The 20,747-nt window shown below is 34.5% G+C and overlaps 2 protein-coding genes across 3 annotated transcripts; both read right to left on the bottom strand.

Moving 5' to 3' along the window:
• Nucleotides 867-6,732, bottom strand: LOC18613834 (protein phosphatase 2C 32). Its single transcript, XM_007051271.2, has 4 exons — nt 3,673-6,732; nt 2,902-3,015; nt 1,455-1,719; nt 867-1,160 (listed from the first exon to the last, which is right to left on the bottom strand). The coding sequence occupies exons 1-4, from the start codon at nt 5,866-5,868 to the stop codon at nt 1,045-1,047; spliced, it is 2,691 nt and encodes an 896-aa protein (XP_007051333.2). The 5' UTR covers nt 5,869-6,732; the 3' UTR covers nt 867-1,044.
• Nucleotides 10,908-15,252, bottom strand: LOC18613832. Of its 2 annotated transcripts, XM_018114126.1 has the most exons (4): nt 15,148-15,252; nt 13,405-13,622; nt 12,632-12,799; nt 10,908-11,650 (listed from the first exon to the last, which is right to left on the bottom strand). In XM_018114126.1, the coding sequence occupies exons 1-4, from the start codon at nt 15,182-15,184 to the stop codon at nt 11,447-11,449; spliced, it is 627 nt and encodes a 208-aa protein (XP_017969615.1). In that variant the 5' UTR covers nt 15,185-15,252; the 3' UTR covers nt 10,908-11,446. The 2 variants fall into 2 exon arrangements, with proteins under 2 accessions (XP_017969615.1, XP_007051331.2); XM_007051269.2 differs by lacking the exon at nt 15,148-15,252 and having other exon boundaries at nt 13,405-14,093.

The raw sequence follows: 20,747 nt of genomic DNA, 5'->3' as shown, positions 1-20,747 counted from the left end.
TAAGCTTTAGATAAAGTTCGCTGCAATACTTGGCTTTAATGAAAAGTGAAGAAAAATGCTTCTGGCACCTCGAAAATTAATGGCAGAAACTGATGTCGATGTGCCACTGCCGATTTTTCACGTATTTGGACAATATGATAGTCTGGAAAACTCAAAAAAATGAAATATTGTAAAGTATTTTCTTTTGTTTCCTAAACAGGTATAGTTAATAAGAATTACCATAGTGCAGTGGCTCATTAGGTAAACCTGCAGTTACCAAGTGTCTTTCGTGGATCTACTGTACCATGAAAGCCTAAGCCTGGCTACCAGAAAAAGCTTGTAAAAGGTGGAAGCATGCATTTTTGTGGTCCTCAAATTAACCCGGAAGTAAGACTTTCTCCATCGATATTGTTTAAGTAATAGTTTTGGTGAAGGAAAAGAGAGCTACTGAGAAGGAAGAGATCTACGTAAGCCAAGGCAACACAATTCACCATTGATCTCCCGGACAAAACGAGTTATTGTATGCTTTCAAATTTTAGTTTAGACCCAGAAGAAGTAAACTGAAACTTTCAGCACGAATCAACTCCTCCGCAAGAAGAAACCAAGTTAAACCAATTATGATAGGCAGCCTTCAATCACCATAAACTAAATTATCCTTCAAAGTTCAATCTAAACAGTCTTCATGAAGAAAGTGCTGAAAAAGGGCATGAAAGGTAGTACAATTAGCTAAAGTAGTAAATCTCTTAGGCGGTCATACCAAAGATATGGGTTGTTCGGATCTTGTTATGGTAAGAGCAACCTTATTTAGCCAAAGGAATAAAAAAAAGGGCAAAGCAAAAGGAGAGCTACCTTATCAGGTAGTGTAGCCATTAAGCCAACAAAAAAAGTAAGAAAATGCGGGCACGAGACTGAGAAACTTCTACTGAAGAGAGAGGGATACGCCGACACTAGGATTCTCATTCATTTCTGAAATGCATAAATGATTTACCCCCTACTTGAAAAGATTACACTGTTGAGGCAATATGCAAATATGACAAAAAGAGGGGAAAAAAAAAGAAAAAAAAATCATCCAGAAGATCTCCAAATCCTTCCCTCCAATGAAACAACCATAACAGAAACATCATCATGATATTTACGCCGATCTCCATGAGGTATGTCCAGCAATTCGTGAAAATCCATTCCTGCAAAAATGAACAAAATCCCATTCAGTACAATGTGCAACACAGAAGTTCAAATTAAGTCATGGTTTTCCATAGATTGCAGTATAGCTGGATGAAATCTAAATCCATTCCTTTTGCAGTAGGAAGAAAAAAGCATTGAGTTGAATGCTCAAAGTCAAGAAGAATGACCAAATTCTATGTTGCAGTTGTTTTTTCCAAAGAAAACCACATCTATTAAGCAGCTACATCTAATCACAAGAATAGAACCTTAACTACATAAAACAAAATAAAAAACAGTATATTCAATAATCTTACCATTCTTTTTGGCAGCACGGAATAGAAGCTCTGCAACAAGGTACTGTGCAGGATCACCTTCAGGGACGTTTTCCATGAACCAAGTGACATGAGCAACAACTTCCTCACTGCTAAAATACTGGTAAAGTCCATCAGATGATAGTACCAAGAATCGGTCACTAGGGGAGAGCCGATGATGAACAACAGAGGGGATGCAGCTAACATAAGGAGCATCTCCCACATAATCAATTTGAAACATCTCTAGCAGAGCCTCATTACAAGTTGGCTGCATCCAAAAAGTGAAATCAACAAAGAATCAATCATTTCAAAATCAATGAAATAGCATAGAAAGACAACAAATAAGGCAGATAGGTTTTTGTTAACATGGTCTGCAGCAAATGACGAAAGGTTAATGTCACTCTCCAACTTGACCTCATGTTTTACTTCACTATAAAGTTGTAGTCTCGAAATGCTCTACAAGGAAACTACTAAAAGTGAGTGCTCATTACTAACTGACATCATAAAACTTTCAGGCCTAGTTTTCAAGCACACTGCTTAAGCATCTCCTCGTGTAAGATAAATAATACAGTGATTAAAGTTATTTACAATTTCATTCATCAAGCCCAGTAACAAGCTTCTGATTTGAATGTCAAACTGCCAGGAGAGGATTGCTAGAGATCACTAAAGGTTATTTAAGAAGGAAGAGAAAGAGAGGCAAGTATAAACTATTGATGGAACGATCCTGTAAGCAAGAATTCCAATTTGATTGAACACAATGAAGCACACTAAACTTGCCCATATTTGCTGAAAGTTTAAATAGTACAATGTAGGCATAGCAACAGTTGTGTGCATTTGCTTCCATGTGTCAACATATACAAATATCTGAAATGAAATGGTACCACTGTATCAGACTTCAAGTGGATATGCCAATCATCAAATTGCAGACAGAAGCACAAACAAGACTTCCTATCCGAATTCCTATAGATATGCCCTTCAGTGCAACATCTGAAAAGAAATTCTTATCCAAAATTCATATATTTTTCACCATGTATCCTATCTATCTGACATAAACCAATCAGTTACCTGCTCTCTTAAATTCCTGTGAAATCTTACATCTTGAGAACCACAACTTATAGGACAATCGATTTTATGCATCCAGTAGAAAATTTTACCCAGATAAATATCAACTTCATTGACCTTGCTAATACTTAAAATACTGAAAGAAATTCTTGTTGTGACCAAATAATAGATAGTACAACAGGTTACCTAGCCGACGAAATAAATCAAGAATAGAGCAAGAAGCAAAAGAACAATCAAGAAATTATGTCAGGTTGTATGTATTTTACACAGAACCATCATAATTTCTATTCTTTTATCATTTTACTAGTTATTCATTCTCAAATGACAGAAAGCAAGAGCTGAAAAAAAGAAGAAGAAAATAACAGTAAAAAATGCTAGCTCAACCAACCTTCTTCAAGAAACCAGCACCAAATGCTCTAGTGACTTTCAATTGCCCCTTTACCCTATCATTGGAAATTGCTTTCTCATCATCAGGATGCTCTGCCTTTATTCTTAAGATTTCCTGCCAATGACAATCAAGAACAGGTGAGTATTCCCCAATGACATCTGGATCAATTTCTTGTTTGACATATATAAACTTGATGAGTTTTACTTATAGTTTCCTGGAAATTATAAACAAACTAATATTTGAAGCTATCATCAAGGGCAACTGATCAATTGAATATTTATCTTAGTCATTCACATTGAGTACACATAACCATGGATTGGGACATTTGGCAACACAACCATGCCAAGGCCACTAAGGGAGGGTAAGCCCACCATGTGAGCAAAGGGCCCACCATTTTTTCAGTTCATCAACTTATAGTGCCTAGCCAGTGGCTCTTTAAAATGGAAACCATACAGTTAAGATCAAAATCTCAAACAAGTGGCAAAATAACAAACATGTTGAAGTATTCATATATTATAATGCAAATTTGACTTTGTCAATTAAGTCCAAACTAAATACATAAATTCATAAAACAGTTTGTTACATTTTCATCACTCTGGATTCAAACATCACATGTGCCATACACATATTTTCCCTGCATGTTTGTCGCAAAAAGAAGATTTTTACAGTTTACAAGGGCACAGTTGTGATGAATATCACCAAAAGTCCAAAGCAAATAAATTATATATATGTATAATTAAAGTTGAGCTTGTCAGAAATACAGTAGCAAACCTCTTCAATACTTGTGCTGTGGTCAGTGGAAAGCTGAACCGCCTTCATCTTCAATCTGCATATAGAGATGTCTCTGTTTTTATTTATTATGCTAACTTGACCGTGTTGGTTATGCATAGGAGACTCCTCTGATATTCTGTCCAGCTCCATACGCACTAACGACTCTCTTGATCTATTTCTATGCCTTAAATCATCCCTTGCAAAATTTGGATTGGGGTGGCGATCATTTGGTCTTTCTTGTGCCAAGATCGCACAGCTATCCCCAAGGTTCATAACATATACATCCTGATCCTTCATTAACATCACTAGAACACATGATCCCATCAAAGCAAGCTCTGGGTTTATGTCAAGAGCCTTTTCCACCATTTCCATATAAGCCTCTTCTGTACTTTCAAGCGCTCGAGCCATTGCTCTCAACACAGCATCATGATCAACAACTCCAGACTTGCACCTCCTAATAGGTCCTGAAGATTCAACTATTCCCTCATCCACACAAATCTCTTCTCTGTGCCAATCATAACTCCAAGGAAAAAGCTTCTTCCGTAATGACTTCTGCTTCCGGTATATTTTTCTTATCTTTGAACCAATCAAAGACTTTCTTGTACTCTGTCTTTGCCCTGACATAGAAGCAGCAGCTGCAGCACTTTGATTATCAAAATCAAGCCCAACCCCACCATCTTCTCCTGAAGTAGTAGGATCTTCACCTCGAATGTTGGAACTATCATCTTTGGAATTCGATGAGCTGCAGTCTAAAGTATCTGAAATTGGCTGACAATCACAAGAACCCTTTCCTTGCCTATCCATTTGTGAGATTGACAAAGACCCTTGACCATCCCATGGTTCCATCTGAAGTAGCTCATATAGCCGCATGCTTTTCCGACCTTGACCAGCTAAGTTTGCATGTGGAACAGACTCAGATTCAACACGTAAATTGGAATTTCTACAATCAGATAAATTCTGCTCCACTTTACCTCTCACGTCATCATTTTCCTCAACTATTTCATTATTAGAAGACTGACCCTTGCTATTTTCTCGATTAAGAAATTCTCCTATGCTAGACGATAATTCTTGATCTGAACAAAAATTTGACTGATCTTCTTTGCTGCACTCTAGACCAGTATCAGGATTTCCACTCTTAGATATTTCAGATTTTAACAGATCAATTCCAGATTTATCATCATAATCCCAGAGCAATCCTTCCAATTCTTTGTCTATGGCTTTATAAAGATGGCTCATCAGAAAATCCGGAGCATCAGGACCACTAAAACCATCGTATATCCCAATAAATAGCCATCCTTGCTCTTCAGAAAGTACAACATGAACCCTATCTTCACCAGCCTTTCCATGAGCCCATTGCAAGTTGCGACTGTTCCCATATTCCCCTTCAGATGGCCCCCCTTCAAGACAATTCCGAGAGTGTTCTGATCGAAACTTTGGCTCCTTAACTTGCCATGCCAACTGGGTCACCGGGTGCAAGAAAAATCTTTGCATCCAACCAGACCCCATTGAATGCTTTGAAAAGGTTCTTTTCATAGGTCCACTAACACTTCTCATGAAACGCTGGAAACGAGGTCTTCTACGACCACGTGCAAGTGGAGCGGAGAAATTGGACTTATCAGTAGCATCAAGGGGTCCAGACATCACACCCTTCTCAATTGGTCCAGACATAAAACCACCTCCCCTATCTAAAGGCCCGGAAGCAAACCCTCTCTCAAGAGGTCCAGACATAAACCCGTTCAGAGGACCAGAACCACGAGGAACTGGCTGCAAAGGGATTGCAGCAAATGAAGAGGTACTTTCAAATGATGCAGCAGGCTCCTGGACATCAGTAGCAAACATTGCACTCTGATTACCAGTTCTAGCTGTAGAAACATTTGCACTGACAGATGCACCAGAGATGGTTTTAAATGTGGTTTCCGGGAAACTCTTACTCTGTCTTTGTAGTCCTGAGGGATCCTCTACAGCATCATGTCTAAATGACCCACTCAAAGTCTCAGAATCAAGAGTACTTGAATCAACAGTAAACCTCTCAGAGTTTGATGGAGTAATGGCAGGAGAGTCAAAAATCGTAGGCCTAACATAACAAAATGAATGGCCTAAACCTTCATCCAAAGGCTCCAAAAAATCTAAATCAACCCCACTTTTGCCATTAAACGGCACAAAGCAACCAACAACACGAGAAGTCCCATTACCCATTTCTCCTTTCTATATTAGGAACCCCCTAAAGACTAAACCTTTGATGAGGAGGGTTTCTATGACTTTGCACCATAAGCAAATGAGAAACAAAAGAACTCAAACCAAAACCCCAAAACCCAATAAACCCCTTAACCACCCTATCACTATTCTGATAACTTAGCATCATAAGAATTAGCAACTTTGCAGCTAAAATTAGCATAAACCCAAGTCTTTCCTAGATAATTAGAATTGAAAAACAGAATATATATAGGCAGAAAAAAGCAATAACTAGAAAGAGTGAAAAATGTGACGATCTGACCTTAAAGAGTGGAAGTTGAAGCATGAATAAACCAGTGGATCGAACATACCCAGCAAAACAGATCTAATGGAGAAGAAAAGGGACAGTAAATGGAACACATCAGATAAAACAAAGACACCAAAAATTTAAGATTTCTTTTTGTTGTGGAATCTGACAAAGTACCCATATTAAAAATTAAAAACCGAAAACCCAGATTGAAACTACCCTTCCCATGATTGAATCATGCAGCCATGTAACAACTGTTCAAAATCAAGACATAAGTTCATATAAATTAATATATTTATGTTTATAATATATACAGTGTATTTTGAATGGAAAAAAAAAAGGAAGGAGAGATTTTTTGAGTGAGTTAAACAAGGAGGGGGAAATGGAACTGGAGAGAGGAAGAGAGGGAAGTTTGAGGAGAGAAAAAGAAGAGGAGGAAATGTGGGTATTAGTTTTTGAGAGATTAAAAGGAAAAAAAAATGGGATTTGGCTATTGATGATGAAGAATCAATGTTTAGTTCATCAAGGAGGGTCTCTTTCTTGGGGTTTTCAAATGGTTTGGGAGGGTAAAAACTAAAAAAAAAGAAAAATAAAAAAAAAAACTCTAATTTCTTTCTTCAGTATTTTATAACAACGTTGAAAAGTTGAGACTGTTATAACGTGGGTTTGGTTCGGTTTGTTTTGTTTTGTGTTTTCGGTTTGGTTTTTTTTTATTGGACTTATACTTAAATTTTTTTAAAAATTTTCTTACAAATGATTGGCTGTGTGTTTGGTACTGTTGGAGTCAATAAATTGGCAATACACATTATCATACTCATCAATAAAATTGTATGGGTGGGGGGTAAAGTGGGTCATCCGTTCCTAATTTTGAGTCTTTGACCTTTACAAAATAAATAAATAAAAGAACAATTTAATTTTTTTTCTATTTTATTTAATTAAAATTATAATATTATGTTTACTATTTTGTCACAGATTACACATCTCAATAAAATAAATAAATGAATCTTAAATTTATACGTAAAATTCTTCTTCTACTTAATAAATATGGTTTTTGAATTAAAAATATAAATATATAATCATATTTCAGAAATATCAAAATCAAGATAAACGTGAATCAAAAGTAGATTTTTCTTTTTCATGGATGAAAAAATTCGTATAAAGACTAGTTGCATGATTGAATAAGATAAATTATCACGAATTGTAGGTTAATAATTTATTTTTTGAATTAAAAATGTGACTGTGTGATAATTTTGACTTAAAATAATGTTATTTTTTAAATATTCTAATAAGGGAAAAATGATATTGAAAGAGATCATTTAAATATTTATTTCACTTATATATTTCAATTTGTTTGGTTTTTTCTTCTTTAAAAAAAAAAAATCAACCCTTCATTGAATAAAGAACAACAAGTTGTCTGAAATATTTGGACAATATGTTCCCCTACTTATATATTTGCTTCTTCAATTAATGATCCCTTTACTAAAGTCAAAACCTTTTTTGTAATTCATTTTAACTATATTTTTTGAACTTCATTTATTGACCGTACCACTTACTGTTATTATCATCAAATAATGTACAATATTAATATAAATTATTCAGAAAAAAAAAACAAATAATAATCGATATGTTAAATTTAAATTATTATGAAAAAAAATCATTTAACGTATATCGCATTCCTTGCAGTTCAACGGCAATCTAAGTAGAACTGATAGGCGAACGAAAGAGCTAAAACTTATTACCCCGTGAGAACACAAATTATGTTAGAAGTAAACCTTGGATTGACTTTGTTTACATGCAAAAGAGGTTTGATGGGTACGTGTTCTGGATGAGACCATAATTATTAGCGGTTTCGTTTGTCAAATTAAAGAGAAACACATTTCAAGGAGTATGGGTTTATAGTTTGACTGACGACAGTTTCCAAGACATTATTCTGAAGCCTACCAAAAAGGGCAGAAAATCAAGAAAAAAAATAAAGGAGATAATTCAATTAAGAAAGATATGTCAATAATTCTAGGCACATTAAATGTTTAAAGGGAATTTCTCAACCAAGAGATAGAGAGATATGCTTTAGGGAATAAAAATTAAACTGAAATGTAATTAATATATTTTTTTATACAGTGTAGTTGGGCATCTAAAGCCATGCCTAACATGGGGCAAGGGATGCCGAATCCATGACCTTTTGTATCCTTACATTGTTGACTAACTAAACTAAATCCACTAGAATATATGATGACCAAACCCTGCTTCCCCAAGTTGTTGTCCTCTTTTCAACGCCTATAAATTAATTAAAATTTTCTTGGCATCATTTCTCTTGTCCATGATTTGTTTAGATCAAGGTTTAAACACTAGTATAATGAACATGTTTCAATAGAATAATGACACTTACTTGCATTAAAAAAAAAGTGGTTGAAAGTGGGTATCTGCAACCAAAGTCTACGACCACAAATTAATCCTTCATATGCAAACAAAATCATAAGTCAGGGAAATGCCCATTAAGAAATATATATAAGTAGTCATATTAAATAAATAATAAAAAAAAAGAATCCCCCCATAAAGTCTAATTTGGTTCCCACATCCTTCCAAAAACCACTCTCCTATTGAATAATGTAGTTCGAAAAAGAAATTGAAAGAATTGGCAGTAAGGAGATGAGTTGAGATCAGATTCTGATGTGAATTACATCAAAGTGGGGATTAAAGTAAATGAAACCCTTTTTTAAAAACAAGATTTGGATTTGTTTTTCCAAATCCACTTATGGTTTGTGTTAGTTGATTAATACTTGCCAAAAGGTCATAGGTTTTGACAATTATGTGGCTAAGGATCATGATGATTAATTTGTGATCAAGCATATAAAATAAAACATTATCTCTTTTTTTTATTTTCTATTTGTTTTTGGGTTGGGTTTTGCATTGAGTGGATTTGCTCTGCCCAAGGCAAGGAGTCTCCATCTCAAAAAAGCTTCACAATCACAGATGCCAGAAAGAATAATGATTCCGTCCAATGATCATTAGTCAGAAGCATTTTTGTGCTACAGAGAAAAGGAGTAATCACCGAGCTGGTGAATGATTAATTTCACTTTGCTGTAAAAAAAGAACTCGTATCTTATTGCTATAATTGGAGAAGAAACTGTGAATGTTCTACTATAGTAAAAAAAAAAAAAAAAAAAGAACAGACAGACAGACATGGAATAAAGAAGAGAGAGAGAGAGAGGAGGGANAAAGAGAGAGAGAGAGAGAGAGGGAGGGAGGGAGAGAGTAAAGCAACGTGAAAAAGTGCCAATTATAAAGTAAACAGGATCCGACATATGATTATATTATTTTGGTTATCAACTTATAATAAGACACCATTGGCTTTGCCTTCAGTTTATGGCTTACTTTTGTTTCTTGCAAGTAATCTAAGTCTGAGGTGATCTTTTGATAATATTTAGTTCTATACGAATCTCAACCACATTTAATTGTTTCAGAACGACACCGTTCAGTTATACGTGCATTCTATCCTACCTGTTCATACTTTTTTCTCTTTCGGGCTCCTTTGTATTGAAATGGCGAGCTTGTAGTGGTGCATAATCTTCATAGTTAGTAATAATACCCCCTGGCCCCTGCAGTGTGGGCTTGGTGACAAGTCACCAGCTGCCCTAAATGATGAATCCTAGAACCTAATCTATTACCATTTTCGTCAAACATTATCCGACAATTCACTTTTAATGGCTTCTAAAGAAGCAGGGAACGCACGAAACGTGCTTCCGACTTCGATTCATCAACTTTGATCCTTTGCGCGAGAAAGACTGAAGAATTTAGTTAGTTTTACACCCATCTCAAATACGATATTTTCAATTTTTTTTTTTACTAAATCATGGTATCAAACGGGGAAAAATAAAAAGGAAAAAGAGTTCACGTTTAAAGTAGGTGATAATCGTGTACGACCTGTCTAGCCAATAGCAAACCCTCAAATCAAGCTGATTGAAGGTTGGGTCAAGGTTATATCAAACTAGTAAACAAAATGTCGCTTTCAACTCCTTGTCTTTGACAAGCTCATACATATGGGGTTTGGGGGGGAACTGAATTTGAGCTTTGTCTTGAGTTGGAAAACAAGATATGAGATATGTAAATCACCAAATACCTGCTTCTTATTTTCATCAGGAAAAAATATCATAGTAAGAATGATCGGAAATCGAACAAGAAGGTGAAGGAAGCAATTAATTACTTAGAGGGTGACCTCCACCGCAAAATCTCCTTGATTAGATTCCTGCATCAATGGGCTGAAAAGTGGAAATTCTTCCCATTTTCAACCCTCGTGGAAAAGGATTGATCAATCAATTGCTAATCTCTCTTTTTGTTCCTTATTTGACGGGGCAATCTTGAGATCAACAGATGAACTTGATTGGAAATGCGAACTAACAATCTTCCCAATAATCCAAACAGGCAAAGTCATCCAGGGATGATTCTGTTGGATCTGCCCTCATTGCCCCCCCAAGGATGTCAATGCGGCTAATAGTACAGTAACAGGATTAGGAAATAAAACCATATAATTCGGGTAAACAGCAAAAACATAGTGCCTGTTTGTACGAATCACCTTACCCGCATGTAAAAATGGGTCAAACATGTTGGACCCACTTCCCAATTTGTTCGTGCACCTTTTTGTCCATGTTCAACATTCAGCTTCTTACCCCCTTTGCGACCACTTACTACCGTATTTTACAGAACAAATACATCTAATTCTGCAAAAGGTATTTATCCCTTCTTCTTCTTTATTTTTTTACCTCCCTTTTCTTTTTCCACCCTCTTGGGTTTTTGATAGTTCAATCACCACAGATTGCGGAACCCCACAGTATTGGACTTCGTGTGATTACCTTTTGTAAAGTTTGGCCCTAGAGTCACTTTGATGTTTCCCTAGAATTTGATCATGTTCTTCCCCTTTACTTGGAACATATCCCTTTTGGCCCTTTGAGGGCTGTCACAAAAACTTACCCAACGTGCCTCCTCTGCTCAACAACATCATTGTCATCATTTTTCAAATTTTAACCCACGAAAAGGACATGTAACATCATTAGTTCTTTTACTATAAATTAATAGTAAATAATATATTACACTAAAGAAATATTAAACCCTTTCACCAGAGTGTCCATCATACTCAATTCTTTCCCTTTTCCTCAACTCTTTCTTAGACAATGTAAAGCATGGGCATATCAATAGGTGAAAAAGGTTTGGGTTGAATCATTCTTCCATTATGAAACTTGATCTTGAACAGATTATGCTTGAGTAGAGTGCATGGAGACTTATCTGTCCAAGCAAATAATATTAAAGAGAGTTCAAAGCACTTATCACTCTCTTTGCTTCTTCACGAATACAGGAAAGGTTCGTCTTTATCTCGCTAGAAAGTCTGCCCTCCACAAGGCGAACTGGCAACCACATCTTTGGCTTTACATCTACTAAATAAGAAAGAGTTGTCTGGAATTCTTGACCAGCAAATGCTTCGTTGCCTTTGCATTTTCCTTTATTAAACTGCACACCCCATCATTAAGAGAGTTCTTAGCTTTTGAATTATAAACCTTATATCCTAATCAAAGACTATAACAAATCTCAAAAAGAATTATTTCCGAGGAAGCTTGTGAGAATCATATTAAGTGTACTCGTCTGAAGCCAAGCCTCAAGTTTCCAAACAGGAGACATCTATACCAATACAATTGCTATATCATATAATTTTATAGATGCAACCCTTACGAGCAACATGTTCTAAAAACAATCATGCTCAATACCAGTCAGAACTTTGGAATAAACAAGCAGCAATTTAAGATGGGATGGAATAAAAAATGTAACATAAAAAGTTAAAAGTGAAATGCACTTGTCATAAGATAAACAAGTGCTAACTGCAGCCAAGCCAATACAATTTCATTTCGTTTAGCTCAGTCGTTTGCATTGCAGCAGACACAATAAACTTACAGCGAGAGCCAACAAAGAAGGCTAGTTTCTTAAAGGCTTCAATAAGTCTGAGGGCTGAGTGGCTGAGTATGGATCAAAATACTTTTCTCCATTTAGCAGGAAATGGATCCTTTCAGTTGACTCAAGCTTCCAAGAGGGTGTAATACGTAACCATTTGGATTAAATGAGGTTTATTTTTTTTGGTACAATCTGTCGCTATCTTTTATAAGGTATCTCAAAGCCAAAATTCGTGATAAACTTTAATGATGAGATGTGACTTAGTCTTGCTGTGAAACACAGACTAGAGGACAAGATTTGACGGGATCGAATTCTTCAATCAGCTAGGACTCAAAACTCATTTGGTTTCTGCTACTTCATTATTATGCCTTAAGTCATAGTTTGCAGCTAACTCATGATCTATTGCAATTCCTCTTGAACTAGCTAAACAATTTGTCAAAATGATAAGTATGAAAGTTGCAGCCAAAAATCAGACAGAGATAAGCAATGGCCTGAATAATATAAATTCAAAGGTGCTGAACAACCTAACAACAATTAATTCTTTACCTGTTCAATCAACCATGTCCCTTCAAAACGTGTAAAGTCACCTTCAACCATCTTAAATTGAATTTCACGCTTTTTCCCGGAAGGCAAAATCTCAAGATCTTTCTCATAACAATCTAAAACTCCTTTAGCGTTAAATTTCAAACCCAAGGGCAAGTTCTGCTGTCCAATCTGTTGAAATAATGTAACAGAATGATTACATCAATTACATCCATGACAGAAGGTAAGGACTACACTTAAGAATAAAAAAATCTGTATCCAGACAAAAGTTCTCAATCAAGTGATAGACAAAGCATCAAAGCATTCACTACATACAAAGAGCAGTTGGTTAGCGATTGGAGGGTGAGGAACGTATATCAATAGACAACATTATATACATATATCAAGAGAATGGAGTCAATGCTACCCTACCCTATCAAACAGTTAAATTTATTTGGGAAAGAAGAATAATACAGCTTTTCAATCCCTACAACATCCTTTCTCCGTTTATCCCTTTGCTTAATTAATCAGTAGGAACTCAAAAATCCCGTTTTTGTTTTCTTGACCCACCCAGCATTTGACACTCAAAATATTCACTAAATTCTTACCCATATTAAAAGACACCCAGAAAAACCTTCCTTTTTGTTCTAAAAATTCCGTATTTGCTGCTGTCTTACCTAGAAGCTTAATTGATCATAAGCACAACATTGTCAAAGTCCACATGCAACTGAATTTGAATCAAACACCAAACGGAGTACAAAACACAAATTCAAAGAAACGGGGTATAAGTAAATTACCTGATAGAGTCGAGCAAATTTGTCCTTTTTTTCAACAACTTTGCTGACAGCAAGACCCGGAATAATGTCAGCCAACTTCTCATAGTCAGTCAAAATGTTCCAAACAGTATCGAGGCTGGCTTCAATCCCAATTTTGGACCGAATTGTACGAGAGTTACCTCCAAGCTTTTTAATCTCAATAAAAAAACCATCTTCAGACAACGTCTGTGTCTTCTCATCTGACAAAACAAAACCATCATCATCGTCAAAATAAACATCATCATCGTCATCACCCTCATTCGTGTCGGATGAGGTGGCGTCAGAGTTGGAACAAAAAGGGTTGGGTCTGAATTTAGAGAACAGAAACCTGGGACAGGAAGTTGAAAGAAAAAGGGAGGTGGTTTTGTCGGAGATTGGTGGGTTGAGAAGAAATCGGATGGTGGGGAAAGGCGCGAGCGCGACGGTGGAAACAGCAGTTAGTGAGAGTGGTATTGGATAGGCGCGCATATTTTGTTTAGCTAAACTGAAAGGCCACAGCCCCACATTTTTCACTGCCAGAAATTTTCCGGGGGATTTCGGTAGGTTTCCAAGAAAATACAGATATTACTCCCAGGCCCAATGATTGTACGCCACTTAGGCTTGCAAGTTCACATCTCAAGCTGCCCTTGGGTCCTAATTCAGACCCATTTTTCCTTTTGGGCTCGGGAAGCTGATTCCCGTGCTTATTACAAACCTTGATTATTGCAGAATAAAAAACTTCCTGGCAGGGTATTTTTTAAAATTTTTAAAACACAAAAGTTATTCTTACTAATGAAAGGTAATTTGTTTTGTCGTTTACCCTACGAAGAAATATTTATTACTTTATATAAAAGTAGCTCCCGGAGCTTCTGTTTCAGTTGTACATTCAATTGAGTGACATTTCTTTCAAATTTTTTTTTTGAAAATCTAGGGAGAACTTCCATTAATAATGAGGAATTAAAGGGTTGCCCAAGCAAGAACAAAAACAACGTCCAGAAGGTTTGAAAAGGACGATATGACCCTTAAACAAAAACCAGCATGTCTTCCAATAACACCATGAAGGCACCAAAAAAAGACACATCAAAACATCCAAGCAAAAAAGAAAAACTGGGATTGCACCTTTACCATCAGCACACAATATGATCCCAGCAAGCAAAAACAAAAGACAAATTCATGACTATACAATCAAAAGGGTTCAAAGGAACTTACCACCGGCCAAAGAGGCACACAGCAAGCACAAAGACACTTCTTTTAAAATGACGATGTTTAGGGTTTAAGGTTTTTCTTGTATAAATAAAAAATTTAGAATAAATGATATTCATTCTTTTAATAAGTGATAAGTGATTAGTGACACAATATATAAATTGATATTGAAAACAATATCATATTTTGAAAAATAACGAGAGAAGTTATTAGAGTTAATTTATAGTTTTGCAAAAAAATAAGATTGAAGTAAAGATATTGAATAAGGTTAAGTTATTAAATTTTATGTGATGTCTTTTAAGCTCATATTAAAATGTAAAACTCATAACAAAAAAAGAAAGAAATATTGTTCAAAATTTAAAATTGAAAAGAAGGGCATGGGCTCAATACTCTCCCCAACTTTTAGAGAACACTCCTTATAATGAGGAGTCAAGCTATTCAATCAAGACCCTGCATAGATGCACTCTTTATCATAGAAACAACGCACTGAGAAGGGAAAAAAGAAGAAAAAAAAAGTAGAAGAAATATCCAATATAGTAATACCTCGAAAGTTTACATTTTCTTCGCAGCTAAGAGACATTTTGCGAAAGCCCAGAAGAGATCACAAGTCTGCGAGCTTCAGAGTTTACCGCCATTCTTATAGCTATCAGCGTGGTTTGAAATCAATACAAACAAGTAACCAATTGCCAATGGCGCATTAATGACGCTCAGAAAATAGAGGTGGTGGGCGAGTTATGTTTATGGACAGGGGGCCCCCTCGTACCCTAGCCAAGAAATAAAACATGGTCTGGGTGCGTTTAATATGTAACAGGTATAATGCTCACGCTTAAATGCTTTATCACCTTGGCTTTTTGTTTCATTCCATGTATAGTTTCGGAGAGTCGTGACATACCCCACATGTTTCATTTATGTTTTTGTCTGTGCAAATCGCTGGAAGGGGATGGGAGATGGTACAAACTTTATGTATAAATAAAGTTATACAAATTTAAGATTTACTATAATAAAAATTTAGAATACAAAATCTAACGCAGAAAACAAGCGAAGGGAAAGTGAACTTAATTAAATGAATAAATAAATCTAATTATAAGATATAATTAATTGTTACTTTATCAAAATCAAGTAAATTTAACTTATTTTATATAAAATAAAATAAATATAAATAATACAAATCTACACTTCTGCATTGAAAAATTCTAACAGAGAAGTGATCGAGTACAGCGTAGTGCAGAAAGTAGGCGAAAGGAAAAGCCGCATTGCTTTCACGCGCTTCTCCTCCCACATGCTAGCTTAACTACAATTGTACCCTGCGGTCCCTGCCCTCCTTCAACTGAGCTGATTATGTCCCTCTTTTCAGCTTTAAAACTCTTTTAAACTCGCCATTCATACACAAGTAGGGATGGGGTTAGAACATTTTTAAAAGAGAAGTTAAATAAAAAAATATTAAATAGTTGAAAATTTTATATATAATTAATTATTATTTTTAAAATTTAAATAAAATTTGAAAGATATTAAATATATAAAAAATGTACATTAACAATGATAGTATCGTATATATATGATTGAATGAAACTATAAAAAAAATCTCTCTCACTCCTTGCGTATAAGAGTGAAAGAAAAAATAATTTTTCAAATTCAAATAAATTACCTCTTTACTTTGTGTGTTCTAACTCTCTCTTTATTTTTTATTTACCTCTTAAATTACTAATTAACATATTGGATTATTAAATTGAACTATTAAAATATAATATGTTATGATAAGCTATTAAGTTATAGTGTTAAGATATAATATGTTATGATAAGTTTATATTTATATTAAAACTTAATGAATTTGGATTAATAGATTCACTTTTATTTTTTTTTAATTTGATAGGCTTAATATATTAGTTTAGAATTTATTTGCTGTGCTTAACTAGCAATTTGTTAATCATAATGATTCTAATTTTATCAAACAGTTTGAAAAATAAAACTAATTATTAAATAAAAAATTATTTTGAAAGCCATAAAAAATATATAATAAATAAAAATGTATTAAAAGAAATACAATTATTTCATTTTATCAATTTATATGTATATCTTTATTATTTAAAGTTTGCAACATACATGTTATAATGCATTGATTGTTATGAATAAAAAATAATTTATTGATGAAAATCTAAATAATATTGTAATTTATATTTGAAAATTATATAATAATTTATTTATTTTTAAAGATTAAAATTATAAAAAATAAAATTCAGGTAACAGAAAAAAAAGAATATGACAAGTAGAAGATAAAATCCACATATGACATAATGAAAAAGAAAAAAAATAATATAATTGATACTTCGTAGAAATTTGTGAAAGAAAAACTATAGAGATTTAAAATATATGAATAAATAAATAATAATATAATAATATAAATTAAAAAATAAAAAAGCTTTAAAATTGAGTCAAATATATAAAATTATTTTATTATTCTTTATTTGTATTAAATATTAAATAAAATTTTATTTGGGAGACTATTAAAAATAATTATAAAAAATTAAAAAACTGTATACATCGTTTAAATTTTTTTTAAAATTTTGGAGGACTATGCCCCCGCGCCTCCCATAAGAGGCTCCGCCCTTGACAACAAGAAAGATTCATCATTCATTCCAACTATATACATATATGCAAAATGCCCTATCGGTATCTAATTCAAGCTTCCTTAGCCCTCAGGTTTTCACTTAAAACTAGTCTCAAAATCATTTTATTTCGCTGGTGCGTATAAGATCACCTTGAACACAAATAAAAGCATAGAGAGAGAGAGAGAGAGAGAGAGAGAGAGAGAGAGAGAGAGAGAGAGAGAAGGGTTATCAGAAAAGGAAAATATGTAGAAAAAGCATGTATGCAGCTTGACTGATGGTAGCTCCTCCGTCGTAAGCAAGAGTGACGCAGGAGCGTCTAGAATTATATTTTATTTAATTTAATTTTTGTTAATTTTAATTGATTTAAGAATTATAGGTATATTAAAATTCTTCATTTTACTTGCATTAGGATTTTAAGCTAGTCATGTTCTATTTAGGAATAGAACACTTATTTTATTTAAATCTCTTATTAATTATTCTAATTGTATTAGACAACTAGGAGTAGAGTTTTATTAGAATTTGGGCCTATAATACTATAAATAGGACCCTTAGGATTAATTATGAGACATTCAGAGTTGAGAGTTAATAAATAATATTTTCTTAAGCAGGAGTGCTTATTTCTCTAGGCAAGGTTTTAGTATTTTTGGCCTAGCCAACCAAAGTGAGATTTTGGTTATTTTTCATTTTTGTGGGATTTTTAACCTTGTCACGATTGGTGATTCACCCTAGTGGGGTTTTCAACCTCGCCATGATTGGTGTCTTTTATAACATTCAGGTGTCTTTACAACACCCCGGCATCAGTTTGGTATCAGAGCAGGATGATCATTGTTCGTTGCATAAGTTCAGGATTGCTGTCGAGTGTCTATACTCCCTGTTCGGGTAATTTTATTTATTGTTTTATAGTTATATCATCATTTTTTTCTACACCACCACATCGTCATCACCATACAATAAAATGCCACCAAGACGTCAAAATCGTCAAAGAGATGATCATGAGATTGAGATTGTAGAACTACGTCAGCAAATTCAAGAATTATAAGAGCAACTCGCAATACGTGATGCTCAAATCAACAATAACAGTTCTAGTGATGAAGAGAATGACACTAACCCGTTTCATCAAAATTCATCATTTGAAGAAGAAGATTATGTGAATTGAAAAAAATTAGAACCAGTCTATGATGAGTATGATGACGAGGAGATAAAAGAAGTTTTGCTGACCATGGAGAAGCTCTTGTTGTTCATCATAACCTTAACACTGCCATGATGATTAAAGATGAAAGTTGGCTTCGTCGTAACATATTCTATACAAGGTGCGCATCCCAAGGGAAGGTTTGTAATGTCATTATTGATAGTGGAAGTTGTGAGAATGTTGTTGCCAACTACATGGTGGAAAAGTTGAAACTTCCAATTGAAATACATTCCCATCCTTACAAGTTACAATGGCTGAGAAAAGGAAACAAAGTTAAGGTAACAAAGCGTTGTTGTGTTCAATTCTTTATTGGAAATAAGTATGAAGATGAAGTCTGGTGTGATGTTATTCTAATGGACGCTTGCCACTGGTTGTTAGGACGCCCATGGCAATATGATCGTCGAGCTCACCATGATGGATACAGGAATACTTATTCCTTCATTAAAGATTGAGTAAAAATTATGTTGACTCCATTAAAGCCAGAAAATCGATCAAAGAGACAAGAGGAAGATAAAACACTTATCACTGTGTCTGGTTTGAATAAAGCTTATCGTGAGTCAAATCATTTATGTCTCTTATTAGACTCTAAGGAGAATGAAGTATCTTCATCCTTATCCAAGCATGGTCAAACAAAATTGATCAACAAAAGTTTGGGAAACTTATTGAGAAGCTTTGTGGACAGCCATGTCGTTAAAAAGACTATAGTTAAGTATGATTTTCCTATCCCTCGATTGGATGATATGTTCATTAGCTCTAAAGTGTTTTTAAAGATCGATTTGAAGAAAGGATATCAACAAATTTGAATACGACTTGAAGATGAATGGAAAACAACCTTCAAAATAATGGATGAATTGTTCAAATGGTTGGTATGGACTATGACAGTATATGGATCCAAACATGGATGAATTGTTCAAATGGTTAGTATGAACTATGACAGTATATGGATCCAAACATGGAGTATGTCAATGCCTACTCGTTAGAGCCGAGTTCTTCTGACCCGAGAAGAATGACGTAGGAGCGTCTAGGATTATATTTTATTTAATTTAATTTTTGTTAATTTTAGTTGATTTAAGAATTATAGGTATATTAAAATTTTTCCTTTTACTTGTATTAAGATTTTAAGCTAGTCATGTTCTATTTAGGAATATAACTCCTATTTTATTTAAATTTCTTATTAATTATTCTAATTGTATTAGACAACTAGGAGTAGAGTTTTATTAGAATTTGGACCTATAATACTATAAATAGGACCCTTAGGCTTAGTTATGAGATATTCAGAGCTGAGAGTTAATAAATAATATTTTCTTAAGTAGAAGTGCTTATTTCTCTAGGCTCTTTCTAAAGAGTAAGAAGTTTTAGTATTTTTAGCTTAACCAATCAAAGTGAGATTTTGACTATTTTTCACTTTAGTGAGATTTTCAATCTTGCCACGATTGGTGATTCACTCTAGTGGAGTTTTCAACCTCGCCACGATTGATGTTTTTTATAACGTTCAGGTGTCTTTATAACGCCCAGACGTCAAAGAGACATTCTTGGCCGACCGGATTGCTGTATATGTATCTTCAACTGCCAATCTCAATCATGTGCCGAAGCCGAAACAACAAAATCACTCTTTATTATGCAACCAAAAATGAACTGTAAAATATATGCCAAACTCCAACCTGATTTATAGCCGCCGCTTTTACTTGTAAGTTCAAGCTCCCTTGATGGAGTATCTGATCTTTGGAGTAACTCAAAAGGATGGTTTCTCTGCTGACTTTAGGCGGCAGCTTCCTTTTAATATTATTAGAATAGGAATCGTGGCTAAATATAAGACACTTACGTATATAAACACATACAATTCATGTAAAGTTTACATCTTTACAATTTACATGAATAATTTCATATCTCTTTTGAAAATAAACCGTTCAATGTTTTTAAACACTTTCTATAACCGATCGATTCGTGATTAAGTGAGGAAGCCCGGTTGCTTCATTGCTACATATAGCGGGATCAAGTACATCTATACATAGAAAAATTACATGGGATCATCCTCCGAGCGATGGATGTCCTTGTAATCAGGCTTTTAAATCAAATAAATCCTCAAAGTTTGTGCTTGCTCACTCCTCTCATTTCCAAGATAAAGGATGTGATGCCCATCTCCATGGCCTACAACTTCGTTCTTGTGGGTTCCATATGGCAAAAAAATCGAAAACCTTTCCAGTTTCCATTCTCGTTCCACGTGATTCACCCCTTCTGACTACATCCTCTACCCACAAGGCCACAACTCTAAATGCAACCGACCTCATAAAAACGTTTTTAAAATCTCTTAAAAATAGTCACATGTCAATAAAAAAAGTCAGAAACCT

The sequence above is a fragment of the Theobroma cacao genome, chromosome 1, assembly GCF_000208745.1.
Source record: "Theobroma cacao cultivar B97-61/B2 chromosome 1, Criollo_cocoa_genome_V2, whole genome shotgun sequence".
Lineage (NCBI taxonomy): Eukaryota > Viridiplantae > Streptophyta > Magnoliopsida > Malvales > Malvaceae > Theobroma > Theobroma cacao.
Note: the sequence above shows the minus strand (reverse complement) of the source record. Positions and strands in the feature narration are given on the sequence as shown.